Source organism: Lepisma saccharinum, chromosome 28 (genome assembly GCF_977018435.1).
Source record: "Lepisma saccharinum chromosome 28, izLepSacc3.1, whole genome shotgun sequence".
NCBI classification, from domain to species: domain Eukaryota; kingdom Metazoa; phylum Arthropoda; class Insecta; order Zygentoma; family Lepismatidae; genus Lepisma; species Lepisma saccharinum.
The window spans coordinates 26224994-26242649 of record NC_139256.1 but is presented as its reverse complement, the minus strand read 5'-3'; the positions used below and the strand labels follow the sequence as shown (position 1 = coordinate 26242649).

Sequence of the window (17656 nt, the reverse complement as noted above, 5' to 3'; positions counted from 1 at the left end):
TTCCCAAGTTACGCCCTTTGCCACCGTCAAGTTACGCCTATGCTTACCTTTACAAAGAGTGAAGAGAAATTTTGAATATTACCATAAAACATATTGTACCTCAGGCTTTGTGCTAAATACATAAGCATTTTATAAAGATTAACTTTTAATGTCATGTGATGCAAATTATTTTTTTATCACCCTCTCTCTGAACCGCCCATACCAATTTTTTCATCAGGCATTAGTACACACTTTGAGCTACCTACATATAAAATTGGGGGGAAATTGAAGGGGGGCATTGCACGAAATTTGCTCTTGAAGTTAGTCATTTTTTCTTCTGAAACAATACATGAAACTATACATAAAAATACATGGTTATTAATACAATCATCTGAAACCATATTTAAATGAAAGCTTACACTATTTTGAACAAAAGAAAAGAAACTTGAAGTTCTACGGCAAACCTGAGGGAAGATACGATCCTTTATAACCTAATGTGTGTCATTCAAAGTGAAGCCGCAAGTGGCGTACACGGAGATTTTAAAAAGGGCGTAACTTCTGAACCCCTTGACCAATCTAAAAAGAATTGTCATTTTTGTAATCAGCATTAAACATTCCATAAGTATACCGAATTTCATCAAAATCGGGAATGATGGGTGACATGGCCTGGATGAATTGACGTGGAATGACCCATTTTAAACTATAGGTCCAGTCCCGATTAGCCTTTCTGTGCATAAAGAGCAAACCCAAACTTCAATGATGAAACTGATAAAGGGGCGCTCACCAATAACATCCATGCCCAGGCTAGGATTCGAACCCGAGATCCCTGGCATTGTAGCACGCTGTGCTAACAATTTCGCAACGGAAGTCGCCAGTGATTCTAACATTACGTAGAATTTATCCTACATGACCTAGTCGTCTTATCAAATTATCTTTCATCGTCGCAATTAACCTAAAACTGTAGAAACAACATGTAAAATAATAATAATAAAAAGGGGGCTGATTTTCACTTCTTAATGTGCAAAATCTGAAAATGTTTTCCACGAGATGGCAACACTTGCAATTATAATCCGGGACCACGAACCCAAATCACGTAACGATACCCGGAGAAAACATGACCTTTCGATGACATCCGAATAACTCGTCCAGTCAAAAAATACCGCTTTCTTCTTGTCATCTTTCCGCTCCGCCAATTGTATCGCGAAAACTTGATTTGACCGTCCTGACGTTTCCAGTTTTGTCGTTCAGGTGAGTCAAAGAGTCCGAAAAGAAGAAGAAAAAAAAACAAGAGTCCAGGGGATGTGGCGGTATCCATCCTTCTAGAGAAAGTGAAATCTCAGCCGCTGTGTACATATAACAGGAAGTTGCGATGGTAAGCTTCGCTCCATTCACCTCCCCGCTGAGGCTAAAGTGACTCAATCCTGACAACTTTCCTTGTAGCCATGAAGATATTGGTGAGTGTATCTCGTGTCGAGTAGAAAGCGTCTTGCTCTCTTAGTGGCAGCGAGTGCTGAATGGCGTGTGGTTGTGTGTTTTGTTCTCTTGCTGGACCGTGTTTTACGTAAGGTTTATTTTTTTGCTATTTCTTTTCAGAGGTGACGCTGTTGGTTGTTGCCTAACTATCTTTCCCGCAGCAAGTTCAGGTTTCGAAGTTGCATTAAGATTCTCGTTGCTGCATGCTTTGAGTTTCCATAAAGTTAAGTCTGATTCCTCCTTTCTTTCTCTCTCAATTTCTATCCTGTTCTTTTTGTCTAAATTTCTTACCTCCCTTTTTGCTTTATTTTTACTCTGTACCTTTCATCTTCCTCTTTTCTTTCTTACCAATTTTTTTATCTTTTCTTTCTCCCTCCCCCTTGCTCGCTCTTTCTATCGTTCTCTTTCCTTTCAACTCTATATTTCGATTGTCTTTTTAACTTATTTTCTTCTCTCCCTCGTGTTGTCTTTCTTTTCAACTGATCCTCAACTTTTCTTTCCTTCCAAATCTTTCTCTTTTCCTTCGCTTGCTTTCTTTCTCTCTCTCCTGATATTACACAATTTTTTAAGTTATATTTTTGCCTCTATACTATTATTAATTTAGACACTAGTTTCCATACAATGATTCTCTCTTAATTTCTATCTTGTTATTTATTCTTATTTCAGTATCTCTGTCCTTTTACCTCTCTTTCTATTCAGCTTTATGCCTTTAATTCACTCATTTTCTCTCTTTCCATGTGATCCTCTTTTCCTTCTCTCCCTCTCTCTCTCTTTGTAATGTATGTGTGTGCCGACAATAAACAACGATTAGGCTTCTACTACCATTAATTTATACATGAGAATGTTCATTTAATGATTCTTCTCTATCTTACTCTCTCTACATTTTCATCTTGTTATTTTTATCTTGTTTCCTTCTCTTCCTCTCTGTATCTCCAGTTCTCTTTCTCATCTATACTTTTGACCCTTCTTTTCTTTCTCTTTTCCTTCGTTTACTCTCTGTCTCTCTCTCTCTCTCTCGATATTAGACAAATTTTTCAGTTATATTTTTGCCTTTCTACTACCATTAATTTAGACACCAGAGCCAAAGTTTCTACAATGATTCTCTATTAATTTCTATCTTGTTCTATTTATCTTATTTCCTTCTTTCCCTCTCTTCACCTCTCTTTCTCTATTTTCAAATTTGTAACTTTGATCCTCCCCTCTGCCTTGTTTCCAAATCTTTCTCTTTACCTTCCCCCCCCCCTCTCTCTCTCTCTCTCTGTGTATGTGTGTGTGTGTGTGTGTGTGTATGTGTCTGTACTGACATTAAATTTTCAAGTTATATTTTTGCCTAGCTGCACTACAATTAATTTATTCACGAAAGTTTTCATTCAATGATTCTCTCTCTCTTTCTCAATTTCCATCTTGTTATTTTCACCTTATTTTCTTCTCTCTTCTTCTCTGTGTACCACTTTCTGTATAACTCTATATCTTTGATTCGCCCATTTTCGTTCTTTTCAAATCTGTCTCAGTTCCTTCTCTCTTTCTCCCTCTTCCCTTCCTTTCCTTCTCTATCTTACGTATTTCATATTTTTCTTTTTCTATTCTCTTAATTCTCGCCTTCTCACTTTCTTCAACCCATTCTCATTCTCCCCTTCACTGTCTTTCCACATCTTTCTCGTTTTCTTCATTTTCTGTTTACTTCATCCTTCCTTTCGTTTATTTATCTTTTTATCTTTATATTGATTTCTCTTTCTTTCTCTATGCTTCCCTTTCCTCTTCCTCGGAGTATTAGACTAGTTTCTGCTTATTCTCTGTCCTCTGTAATAACGGAGGCAACGTAAGCAAATACACGTGGTTTATGAGAAATCTGATTGGTTATTCGAATCTTATGTGTAGAAATATAGTTCATGTGATAAAATCAATACCACTCAATATAACTGCTATATTGAAATTGTGTTACTTACCGGTATATTATAAGCTGTGCAGCTACTATTAATATACTCATGGGCAAAGTAACACCATAACTAACACATAGGAAAGGAACTATTTCTCATTAGTCACGTGGTCTTGTTTACATTAACTTCATTCTTACAGTGGATAGCGAGAATGTGTATTCATATATAAATTGGAAATGTGAACTTCGATCCATTAATATGAAAACACATGAAGAAATTCCACCATTGTAGTACATAATGACCGTGACAAAATACGATTTCAGCACACAGCAATCTCAGTGCACTCATTGTTAAAATATTGAAATTGAACGTAAACTTGCTCCCTTGTTATTGTATGAAGTCGCATTTTCTGTGTCAAGTATATGCATATTTATCATGCTTGTTAGCAGTCTCTAGTTATGTAATTTTGCCCGAAGCGTTAGAAATTCTCTCGTGGAGATCCTCGATGTTTAGTGTTTTAATTCTTGACTGAAGCAGCCTCTTTTTTCTAATATAGACAAAGTTTTTCCATTGACAATCTTATTATTCTACACTGACCAACAGGAAAATATGTAAGAAATAACTGAAGAATCATAAGTAAAAAGATACTAAAAGAACATAATTAAATAAAGAGTATCACAAAGAAGAATTCATTCTTGATTGCAATAATGACATATGAAAATAAAGCGTTTGTTGCAGTGACATCTATCGGCCACTTCTTTTCTTGTTATATCTTTGCCTTATTTTCATTTCAGCAGTGTAGTTAGTATCTTTGATCTGGAGGCCGTTACCTAACGAATTAGATTACTAAGGATTACTCTCCCCTTTACAGCTTATGAAAATGTTATTCTCTTTATTTACCCTATTTTAATTATTAGCGCTCAAGAAATATCTCCCCGAGTCTGAAGGGAATTTGCTCGCAAAAAATATTTACATTTGGATGAAATAAGATTTTTCTCCAACGGTGGGGGCCAGTACCCACATTCATCCACCACTGTGGACGCCCATGGTGGGAAACAATAATTACTATACTCTTTCCTGAGGTAACAGTATCTTATTGGAGAGCTTAATGTGTTCGAAACAGTGAGAGACTGGATTTGTAGTACAGAGGGCGCCTTTCTCACACGTTTAATTCGCGGAGGAAAGTTCGTGAGAAATGACCGCCAGCTTCAATAGCCTCAGTGAAAATCCGCCTTTTTGCTGACTTGCCTGCGAGAAGAAACTAAATATATAAAGCTCTAGTAATTGTCCGACTTTTTCTACCTACTTCCCATTGCTCACATAATATATCTTATGAAAATTACTCTTTAGATAATAATGAACAACAAATTTTAACTTTTCTCTGGTAAATGGAAGGCGATTCTTATACTGGCCTAAAATGTACATGTAAAGGATTTTGGGCTGTGTTCAGAGCCGTAGCTAGAGATTTCTGCGCCCCGGGCGAGAATAAATTTCGGCGCCCCCTACACTCAGCTTGTCGAACTTCTACTACCATTTTTTAAGGGAGGGTAGAAGCATTTGTTGTGTCTTACTTAAATAATGTCGTTCATTCAAATTGACGTTTCATTTATGCTAATAATTGTAGTAATTGTAGGAATTACAACAATCGAGTTGTTTGTACGTATACACATATTCTTCTGAATGAAGGATCATTATTGACCTCTCTGTGTGCAATGATAAAAAATCCTAGAATTCATGCAAAAAAAATATCTTACCATATGGATAGCATATGCCAGCAGAAAAATCTCTAAGAAAGATCATTAATGTAATGTATTTTTTTTTATTACATGAAACCCTTTGAAATACCCTGCAAAGTCATTGTACAAAACTAGCTAAAATCATTCAGTATTAATGTAATGTTTATAAAATAAAACCTATTTACACTGCAAAATGTTATACTGATCAGCTGAAATTAACAACAATGAAAACAAAAACTTATTAAGAACTACATTCAGTACATGGTTATTTGACAATAATCACCTGTGCGAACATACTAGCTACAGTTTCACTCTTCTTGCCTTTCGAGCAGCAAAGTCATTAATAACATCATCGAACACAAGTGATTGAAGTCTGTACTTCTCAACAGACAAAATAGCCAGGTTAGTCAGCTTTTCTTGACTCAAGGAAGAACGCAAGTAATTCTTTATAAACTTAAGCTTACTAAAACTCCTGTCACAAGATGCAACAGACGAAGGTAGAGTTAAAAATTGTTTCAATGCAGTGACAAAATTTGGGTACAACTCAATACATGATATTTTATGAATGAATGAGAGAGCAGCAAGTGGTGACAATTCTGACAAGCATTCCAAGTGAAATCTTTTAAAAATGCTTGCGCATGATGTTTAAAGAACAACAGTTCATGAAGTAACTCACAATATCTTCTGGGTATAATAAAGCCAGATCAAAGACTCCCTTACTCAACGTTTCTTCTGACTTAACTGCCATATTGCTTGGAATAATTACGGAAAAATCCTCCAAACCTCCTTTCATTAGCTTGAATCGATCGCCTATTTCTGACAAAATTGAATCCAATGCACAAAACCTAATTTTTTGTTCTTCATTTATGGCTACACTTTCATCTTCTGCAACTTCATCGAAAAACTTTATTTTCTTTTTGGGACGCTGTTCTCTACTTGCAACGTTCATATCATCGCAGATCTGTTTGCTTTTCTCATAGCGTTAGTCACAATTGTTTTCCGATTGGCAGACAGAAAGCCTTGCAGTCCCTGTAAGTGACCTATATCTACTGCAGTGATGTGCCGCAGACTATACGTTTACGTCTACATGCGTTGTCTACACGTAATCTACGCGTAGATTACATTGGGTTGTAGTTTACATAGACTACGTAGACAATCTAAAGTGCATTAAAATTAATTTTCAAGGGTTTCATGAAATAAAAGTGACATTTTCAACTATATTGGTTCCTAACGAAATGAAAAGAATCCTGTTTACAACAAAATTTCTCTTCTCTTCTATCGTCAACTATGGAAGAAGATAAATAGTATGCAAAAAACAACAACAGATGGCAGTCGTGAGGCAAGAGTGGTCTTTTCCCCATAAAACACTAGAATATATCCTATATTAGGTTTCTTTCTAGGTGAGAAATTGTTCGAATTTGGAAGGAAGAGTACGAAAGGTTCTTCTCACACATTAGCAACTGATACGCAGTATAATTTTATTTTAATTCCACGGCGCCCTTTGCTAAGTTATCACTTTTCGCCATGTTGTTTACATAGATTACGTAATCTGCGTGTATAAAATAGTCTATGTGTAGAATGTAGACTATCGTTGTTTACACGTAGACGCACATCACTGATCTACTGTAACAGACTTTTCTTGGAGCCGTAGTTTAACGTCGTTAATGGCTCGAAAGATATCTATCAGCCCAGCAGAATAAGAACACAAGAAAGTTAAACTTCTTAAGGCTGTGTAGCAGGCATTTGGGGCATTTGGCACCGTGTACTGTTTCGGGTGGCTCTTTTGAGATGTCACATAATTCCTCCAAAGCTGCACAGACATCCGGAAATTGGGTACTTAAGAGATTGTACTGCGTTTGCATTTGAAGACCACCTAGTTGCTGATTGACTCTTCACAGTAATATGAACATGACTTTTAAAACACCCCAATGATGAGTTAATTTACTGAAAAAACTGTAAACATTTTAAATTGCTCCAAATCCATTGACGGTTTCGGTGTCTGCTGACGCAGCATGAACACCAACTAAATTTAACGAGTGGGATGCACAAGGAACATAGCGAACTGTAGGAAACTGCTGAGAAATGCGAGCTTGAACACCGGAGTGTTTCCCCGACATATTACTGGCGTTGTCAAAGCACCGAGGACGGCATTTTGACATGGAAAGGCCATCATTCTGAACAGCATGTAAAACGTCTTCAGTTAAGGTAGCGCCAGTTTTGTTGCCAGTAGTAATGAAGCCAACGAAACTTTCTTCCATTTTGCACTCTCCATCTGAAGACACTGTAACGTAACGATAAGTTTGGTACATTTGCTCTTTACGACTGACATCGGGAGTCTAGTCATACAAAATGGCAAATTATTTTGCCCTTTTAATGTCCTCAATTACTACCTGACGTACTTGATTCCCTGCTATGTGGACAAGTTCATTGAGAATTTGTGGAGAAAAAATATAGTATTGGAACTGCATATACTATTGGAACTATTCACTAAGAAGTTGTAAAACACATCCCCAATAAGAAAAAAATAATATATAAATAGCCTATATATATAAATTGGATATTTATTTATGTTCTTTTATTTGTTTAAAAGAAAAGCTTGTAATGCCAGCGCAGCGAGCAAAACAATCAATATCTTTGCAAACTGGCAATAATATTGTTTTAATAAGGCGCCAATAATTTCGAGGAGATCGCATGCATCCTTTATTTTACAAGTAATTTTCAATGTTTTTCTTCTTGCCGTTCGGCGCCCCCTTGCTTCAGCGCCCGGGGTGACCGCCCCCACCGCATAAAATTAGAAATCGAGGGGGTTAATTGTTCCTCTGTGCTCCCCTGCAGGTGATCTTGGCCGTCAATGTTTGCCCCCCCCCCAAAAATTGATTTCCGGCGAAGGTTGGGGGGCAATGTCCCCTGCCCCGCTGGTTGCGCCACTGGTAGCACACAATGCACTGTCTCAGTTCTATTACAATACGATGCATAGCCTATACGTAATTGTAATGTATTTCTCATGTGTAGCACCCCATTAACGTTAGCACCAGACCCACGCCTTTATCGACTACCCTTTTCCCCGTGATTCCCTCTGCCAATGTTGCCAGAATCTCTTCCAAAATTTCTTCTCGGTGGAAGTATTCCACTGTGGCATACAGCAGAGACTCCTGGCTTCCGGACTCTGAACTTGAAGTGGCTCAAGAGGTCAGAATCCTCGCTGGACTGGTTTCTCCGGTTTTCGTGCCGAAAGATCAGAAACGTACTCCCAGAAAAGGAAAAAAAAAGTCAGTGAACTCATCTGAGAATGTGTTGCGCCACTCTTTCAGTTTCGGAACAAGGCTCAAAAAGGTTTTGTTTGTCGAGTGTTCTGTGTATAATAGTGCATATCGCTGGAATTTCGAATCATCTCTCTGCATCAACAACACCTCGAGAACTGCAGTGCATAGGAATATGAAACCTGGTAAGGATATTTGGATTGAATTAGAACTCGTTTATTTTTCTTCGCTTTTGTGCCACTTTTGGCTAATCGCAAAGATCCGGATGAGTGATGAAATTGATAAATGGACACTCACAACCATCCGTGCAGGGATTCTAATCAAGAACCCCTGGCGTTGTAGCACGATGCTGTAACCACTCTGCCACGGAGACCGGCCTTATGTAGCACGTGTCCTTGAATTTGGGGGCAGGTTAGACGCGCCTTCTGCATCCATTTTTGAAAGTTGTTTTTGAGGGGGCATAAAGGGGGCGGCGAAAGGCGTTACCAAAAAGGGACATAAGCTCCTTTTTTTCCAGACTATTTAATATAATTTTCCACTATTTACAGAAATAGAAAACTTTAAATCTTGTAAAAATTATAGCCTACTATTCATTAATTAACATTTTTAATTTGTACTTATATTTCTGTTATTTAGCGTCGCATTTCTACCACTTTTGGCTAATGATGAGGATGATTTATGATGAAATTGATGAAGACACTCACAAAAAAACCACCCATGCGAAGGCGGGGATTCGAACCAGCGAACTGCAGTGGCGATATCGAAAGTCGACTATTTTGTTTTACTACTTTCATATATTATTTTTCCATTTTTTAAGAGCTGGTACCATCGAAATGAGTTTCCAAGGAGCGAAATGTTGCCTCTGTGTGTGTGTGTGCGCGTGTTCCTTCCTTCCTCTACCTTCAAATGTTCGTTTTGGTATTATGCGACCGCTATAGATCATGTTGGCATCCCATTCCTGAAGGCTAGTGAAACATGTAACAACCTGTTCTTTGCGTACGTCGGAATTTCCCAAGCCGACATTTCCTCCCACACAAAAAAAATGAAGTTCGCAGTGGTGTCAAGTCGTGAGAACGCCAGTGCAAGCATTGTGAAACACCAGAAAATATTTTAGTGTCAAATCGAACCTTCTTGCTATGAAGTTGTTGATATCATGATCGAATTCATGCCACCATTTAGTAATTAGACAACATAAATCAGTTCTTTAGATGTTTTGATTGATTGATTGATTGATTGATTGATTTAGTTTATTTTACTTCGCGTTTTGTGCCTCTTGGCTAATTTTCGAAGATGGGGGATGAGTGATGAAATTGATGAATGGACATTCACAAACAACCAAGCCCGAGCGAGATTCGAACCCGGGACCCTTGGCTTCGCAGCGCAGCTCTTTAGATATAAACTACGAACAATTAAAATTTAGAACTTATACAAGTCATTACTAGACGTATATATATCAAAGTACAAAATATGTACATAAATATGTAACAATAATTGATAAAAACGTACCTAAATATGTATTATCAAAGAACATGTAACATTAATAATAATCGACTATCCAAGCAATTTCAAGAATTCGGGTACATATTTACAGTAAAACCTGTCTATCCCGGAACATGATGGTTCCGAGCAAAATTTTCCTTGTTAACAGTTTTCCTTCTCATACAGGGTTGACTTTAAATACAGTATAGAGCGCTGCAGGAAATAATGGAAAGACAGATTTACATTTCGCATTACTTATAATGTACAGTATTAATGCATGTACGTACATGAATAAAAATGCGATATATTCATCAATTTCAATATATCATCACTCATCCCCATCTTCGGAAGTTAGCCAAAAGTGGCACAAAAAGCGAAGTAAAATGGACACTCACAAACATCCATGCCAGAATTCGAACCCGGGAACCCTGGCGTCGTAGCACGATGTGCATAGAGGGAAAGAGAAAGATTGAAAGGTGGAATAAGAAATGTGGAGAAAGATTGAGATAAAAGTGAAGAAAATAAGAAAGAAACAAAGAGAGATAACAAGAAAATAGAAAGATGACGAAAGAACAGAGGAGAAAGAGACAAAGAAAGGTGGAGAAAGAGGGTAAGAGATGAAAGAAAGAAACGGAATCGTAACAGCTATGAGTATTGTAGCGCATTCTTTCATATCGACAAAGTTACCGATAAGCGAGTGGCAACAGAGGCGTGTTACACTTACAGTATTGCATTGCTTTGTTACGAGCGAAAAAAAAATATAGGAAGAAATTTCCGTCTTACTGAGAATAAAAACATCTCGTTGGTCTTTAAATGGTGTTCCGTTTCCTTCTTATAGAGGTTCCGGAATATGCAGTTCTTACTGTACTTTCTTTGAACATATTCAACATAATTTTAATGACGTAAGTTGTTCAAATTAAAATTTATAATCTCAAAGAAGCACAGCAACGTGTACATACCGTAATTAAGAAACCAATTTTGTCAACTATTGATTATTTTTCACATCGCAAATTATTGTAGAATATGTATATATGTAAGAGAGCTCTTTGAAACTTTGAAACATTTTTTTAAAAAAAAAATGCGTATACAGAAAGAACAATGGAATGAAAATACGTAGCTACTTTGGTACATTTTGTACAAGGGAACATATTGTGTAACTCGCTACGTGCAGGAAAGTAGCTTTCTTGTCCACCGATGCCAAGTTTCTAGGTGCTTTGCTTAAAGCTAAAAGCGAGACAAAATATATAACCAGAGAAGGGGGTGGCACTATGCATCTCATTCATTAGAAAATATGACATCACATGAGCTACAAATTTTCTTCAAAGATAGTAAAAAGATACTGAAATATGATGTTTTACGTAAAGTAAATGCACAAATATGTAAAAATATGTAACATAAAACTTATGCAAAATTATGCCAGTTATACAATTCATTGACATTTTTCTGTTCAAGGTATGGATCTAGAATGGAATATAATATGTAAATACTAGCGCTACGATTTTATGACCTAAATATGCCAAAAAAATATGCTCTTATGGCCTAAAATTTTACAAAATATGCACTATAATTTGAAAAATATGCCCTTATAACTAGACTGTTTCAAAAATCAATATCTAACTTATGCTGAAATAATTTCATATACATACTATTTTTAGTTCACTTTATGGGCCCTGATGAGTTGAAATGCACAATGAATACTATCTGTAAATTTTCAATTAAAAATGAAAAGATTTTGCTGGTCCCAAAAAAAAACAACCTCGAGTGAACATGGGAGTAAGAACGAATCCACTTGGAAAATAACTGTATATTTAAGCACCTTAATTTAATTAGTTTCTTCAAAATATGAATTTCTATATATTTATGGAACACATCGCCCTTACCAAAAAAACAAAAAAATATGCTAAGTCATACGTTCTTCAATCTCTGTTTCTTCTTCTCATTCTTTCTCTGTTGCCCTACTTTTCGATTTTTATTTATCTTTTTCTTCTTTTACTTAACTAATGAACGCTTTATTTTCATTCTCTTCTCTATACCTGTCGGTGAGCGCGTTAAGTGGTCGACTCTCAATCTCACTACCCAAGTTTCTGGGTTCCAGTCCCAGCGTATGCATGGGTGTTATTTGCAATAGTACCTTCATTAAGTTCATCTAATCATGACAACCTGATCGTCGTGATTAGCCAAACGTGGACGAAAAGCGACGCTAAATAACACAAATAACAATTCACTCCCTTTAGTTCTCTTTCATTGAGCTATGTCTTCCTTCCTTCTTTTTTCAGGCTCTTCATTTCACCTTCTTCTTCTGGATCTTTTCCTTTTCACTCTGCGAAGCCTGAAAGTAAAATACTGCAGAAAAATCTCTTAGAAACTGCGTGAATTAATCTGATTTGAAAAATAAGATAATGGCGATTCTTAGGAGTTGGCAACCTGAATTCTTAGGAGTTGGCAACATTAATTCTTAAGAGTTGGCAACCTGAATTCTTAGGAGTTGGCAACCTGAATTCTTAGAGGTTGGCAACCTGAATTATTATAAGTTTGCAACCTGACTACCGTTTGGATGGCAACGTGGCTTCCTTGAAGATGTCAAGAATGAGCCTAGTCTTCTTCCTTCCTCCATAGCCTAGGACCAGGTGTCATAGTGAGAAGCCCAGGCCTTGGATTCAGCATACGCCACTGCTATACCTTATTCACTCGCTTAATTTCTTCTTCTGTTCTCTATCTCCTCTTCACTCTCTTAATTTTATCTTCTCTTCACTTTATCCTCCTTTATCAGTTTCATAATTTCTCTTCTCTACCTCTCTTATTTATCCTTCTTGTTTCTATGTTTCTCTTTCGCTCTATTTCTTCCTCTTCCTCAATATCTCTTTCTTTTATACTCACTTTACTTCATCTTCTTCTTTCTGCCTCTCGATTCTTTTAGTTTTCACTCCCTTGATTTCTAGACTGTTCCTATTTTCTTTGTCACCATCTTTCTTTCTTTATTTGATTCTGACTTCCTTTATTTCTTTATCACCTTTTCATTTCTTCCTCTGTTTCACTGTCTATCTACTTTTCACCCTCTTCATTTCTTGCTCCGTTCCTATCTTTCTTTTTCACCCTCTCTTTTTGTTTCCGTCTCTCTTTATTTCATTGTCAATCTCTTTCCTTTGTTTCTCCTTTCATTTATTTTTCACTCTCTTAATTCTTTCTCTGGTTCACTATTTCTTTCTTCCTTTATTTTTGACTCTCATATTCACTATTTTTCTTCCTTTCTTTCTCTCTCAAAAGACACGGCAAAGTTGCCATGGTACCAGAGTGTTCTCATGCTCCCACCTGTTTTAATCCGCACCCCCAAATTTCCTCAGTAGTAATGAAAATAATTAATAACATTAAAGAGAGTTGCGTACTACATATTGTATCAATTCGATAATTGTTGAGGATAAACACATTCAAATTGTACGCCCAGTCCTAACTAGACGCTATGCAACTACTGTCATTTAAATATTATTTAAAACAGTTTCTTTTAACTCAGTCACAAATGATTTATCATTTTCTCTTTACGTATATTATTGTCTGATTTATGTCATATATTTTCCATTCTCTATATTTTGGTTACGTTAGCATCTACAATGTTACATAAATCTTAATATTGCGCCATCTTTATGTATATATGGCAAAAGCTGCTACATTACATGCAAAAACTATAATGTTATATGTATCTCTTTTGCAAACCCTAAACGTTTGCATTTTGCGGCACTAAAAAGCTGTATAGCATAATATTAATCTTGCTACTATGTTTGAGAATAAATATACATATATAATTGGTGTTTTTACGAGAATAACAATTGCATCCTTCATAGCAAGGTCAGTACTCCATACGCACCCATACAATTCCGGATCCCATGTACAGGGTGGCTCAAAAAGTCACTTAACACCCCCGGTACAAGGTCACTGCAGCGCGCAACATGGAAATGGTGATGATCAATCGTTATCAAACCAAGGGGGAACCACATTGACGCCACCCGCGCGGTCGGCGGCCATCTTGATGTCCGCCATCTTGAATTCAACTTCAGAATTTTAAATGGGAAGGGGGTGATATGATATATTAAATCAGGCTAGAATTTCACGAGAAATGCAATGGTGAAGGGTTTTTTAATGTATCTTTAACCAGTAAAAAGTTATGACTGAATTCTTGTACCAATTTGCTCCTTTTCGAGGTGTTAGAAAAATGCCTTAAAATTTGTTTAGCGCATCGGTAATGCATCGAGATCAAAGTGATGTCTAGGGAGAGACGTTCACATGCCATTGCCCACGATTTTAATCGGATACATCCACGAAGAGCTACACATTATGAATGGTTGTCGCGAACAATTTACAGTGTGACGCTTCCATTGAATTAAAAGTCCTTCACAGTGACAAAGCTAATGTTTATATTCATAAGGAAGTTCATAAACAGAATATGAGACCCTTGTCATCTGATAACTAACTTTGGACAGAAACTGCTTCACAACGTACCCATAGTGTTCTGGTGTTCCTCCCTATTGAAAAAACTCTGTAAAAAGTACCTTCTTCCATAGGCAAGGATGAAAGAAACCTTTTTATTTAACAAATCGAAGTAGCCCTAAACATTTAAGGTTCCGTTGATGGAAAATTGACTAACCAATCGTGTTCCACACAGCACGCCACACCATTAACTTATCAGCACTAACCATTCAGCTTTGATGTGTCGAAAATGGGTTATCAGATAAAAAGCATTGAATATTCTGTTTATGAAGTTCGTTATGAACAAAAAACATTAGCCTTGTCACTGTGAAGGACTTTTCACTTAATGGAAGCGTCACATTTTAATTGTTCGCGACAACCATTCATAATGCACAGCTCTTCATGGATGTATCCAATTAAAATCTTGTGCAATCGCATGTGAACGTCTCTCCCTAGACATCACTTTGATCTCGATGCATTACCGATGCGCTAAGCAAATTTTAAGGCACTTTTGTAACACCTCGAAAAGGAGCAAATTGGTACTAGAATTCAGTCATAACGTTTTACTGGTTAAAGATACATTTAAAAACCCTTCACCATTGCATTTCTCGTAAAATTCTAGCCTGATTTGATGTATCATATCACCCCCTTCCCTTTTAAAATTCTAAAGTTGCATTCAAGATGGCGGACATCAAGATGGCCGCCGACCGCGCGGGTGGCTCAATGTGGTTCCCCCTTGGCCTGGCAACGATTGATCATCACCATTTCCATATTGCACGCTGCAGTGGCCTTGTACCGAGGGTGTTAAGTGACTTTTTGACCCACCCTGTATATTGCTAACCAGGTAATTTGAATTATGAAATCCTCTACATAATTAAGTTTTCATATTTTTTACTTTTACTTCTTTTGTGCTCAAGGCATCGTTTTCTTGACTTTATTGTACCACCATTATGGCTTTTGTTATGGTCATTGTTTTTTTGTGGAAGTTCTGTAACCTTGAAGAAGAAATTCACAGGCTACAATGAGAGCCTATAATTTCATCTTCTTCAGTTGCGTCAGTCATATGAGACCTAGCCATCTACACCTGCGAACGATGCTTGTATACAAAACTTTCAATCCTAGGGAAGGAACTGTGGGTATGATAAATTGTCGTAGGGTATTAATTCTGCAATTTTATTAACGTCAAGTGGTTTTTGTGAGTATATATATACAACAGTGCTTTTGCATGTTCTTAACTATAACATTTAAGTAAATAATGCCATCTTTACTCCATATTATTGGATATCTGCATGATATTTTGGAAATACATCGCTAATAAGGAGAGGTCAATTTGGAAACAATTTTATCATCTGAAATTTCTCGTACACAAAGTCTCGTTCTCGGAATCTCCAGAAGAGTCTGGTCTCGATCTCGTCTTGTTTTTCTCGTTCAATTTCGATCTCGCCATCGACCCGAGTTCGAGTCCTGGTCTGGTGTTCATTCTGAGTGTAAACTGTTAGAATTCGCCGTAACATTTAAAATTTTCTACCGTTAAAATTTAACAGTCTACCTGTTAATTTGCGGAAAACGGTACAAAACCGTTTTTTTTATTTAAATTCATATATTTTTATGGTGCGTAAAAGATATCATTGTAAATTGAAGTTGGTCGAAAACTGGTCCATTAAAATTACATTAATTAATCCTTCAAAAACGGTCACGGTGATTTTACGGCAGTTGAATGGCAGCGGAATTTAACGGTCAGGCCGTTAATTTGGATTATTTTACTTCTATTTTCTACCACTTTTGGGTAATCGCGATGAGGATTAATGATGATACAATGAAATTGATGAAGGGACACTTACAAAGAACACCCCCACGCAGGCCGGGATTCCAACCCGGCTGTGCTAACCACTAGGGGTGCCCATTCCCCCCCCCAAGGCCCATGACGCGCTCCCCCAAAAGATAGAACATCCCCCCCCCCCCGTGTATGTCAAATTAATTACTCAAATTATTTTTGTCAGACAAAATTTGCGGAAAAATATAATTCCAGAGATGCAACCACGAATTTTTGTCGGGGGGGGGGGCAAGTACCAGGATAAAGGTACCAATAATAATAATAATGACATCATTATTATTAGTAGTAGTATTACTAGTGGTAGTAGTTATTATCCTCAGAAATTACGCAAAAAGGGGGTAGAAGTGTTTGGAAGAAACGATTTGAAATATTTTTTTCAATAGCGTCAATTTCACATTAGCTAATAATGGAAACCAAGCACACAAACTGTATTTTTGAATGGCAGAAAATGAATGATAAATGCATTCTAAAGATACATATGAGTATGTAACTTTCATGTACAACATATGCTTTATACATATGCAACATGGAGCGACATAAAATAAGATAATACTACATATGCAACAAGCTAACACTAAATTGTGTACGTATTCAAAGCTTATTCAATACAAATATACAAAATACAACACATATTATTTAAATACATTACATTACAGAAAACAAGTAAGACTGCAAGCGAAGCGAACAAGAAAATTTTTAGATCCAATATTTGCAATTGAAAAAAATATTGATTTAATAGGGCGCAAATAATTTCACTGGACGCCATGGCATTCTCTCTTTTACAACTTTTCTCTTTAGATCATTCGGCTCCCATGGCCGACTCCTGCCGCCCCTAGCTACAGCTCTGAACTTGACCAAAGCGAGAAATGCAGATAATGCGAGCGACGCAAGCAAGAAAATTTTACAAAATATATTTTTATTTGCATAAAATTTGAAATCGGATGGGGTAATTGATTCTCTATCACCCCCCTGCAGGTGCCCTTGGCCGTCAATGTTTGTCCCCCCTTGCCCTCCTAGAATTGGATTCCGTCAAAGGTTGGGGCGGGGGGCAATGACCCCCCTGCCCCGCCGTGGTTGCGTCACTGTATAATACAGCATATTTAAGCAATATATGTTTACTTTAGATACTTTAGACTCACTGCCATTGTTAGTCAACCTTATTCTGCACAGCTTGTCTGCTCGACTAACCTTGTATTAATGCGAATACCACGCCCTCCCCTCCATCCAAACCAATTCTAAAGGCATAAGAGGTGGTGTTTCATTTCAACCCTATCGCCGTGATCACCCAAAGGTAGGTAGAAAAACTATATATAATAACCAAAACTAAAAATCAATAACAAGTTAATCAAACGATACGATCCCCCCATTTTCGTGTGAAGATATATAGAATTGGTATAAAATTTTGTCCCCCCCCAAAAAAAAATAATTCCCATGACGCAGGCGCGTCATGAAACCCCCCTGTGTGCACCCCTGCTAACCACTCAGCCACGGAGGACGGCAGTCAACCTTTTACAATGCATTTCCATCAGCTTCAACTACTCGTCATACATTAGCCATAAG

The 17656-nt window shown here is 37.1% G+C and overlaps 1 protein-coding gene across 1 annotated transcript in view; it reads left to right on the top strand.

The window, feature by feature from the left end:
- The first annotated feature begins 1370 nt into the window (after positions 1 to 1370).
- The window catches only part of LOC145980731 (uncharacterized), a 58922-nt gene continuing 42636 nt past the window's right edge, over positions 1371 to 17656 (top strand). Inside the window, exon 1 of the mRNA XM_083113793.1 lies at positions 1371 to 1433. Within this exon, the coding sequence (XP_082969919.1) occupies positions 1422 to 1433 (12 nt within the window). The 5' untranslated portion in view covers positions 1371 to 1421. The remainder of the gene's footprint in view (positions 1434 to 17656) is intronic.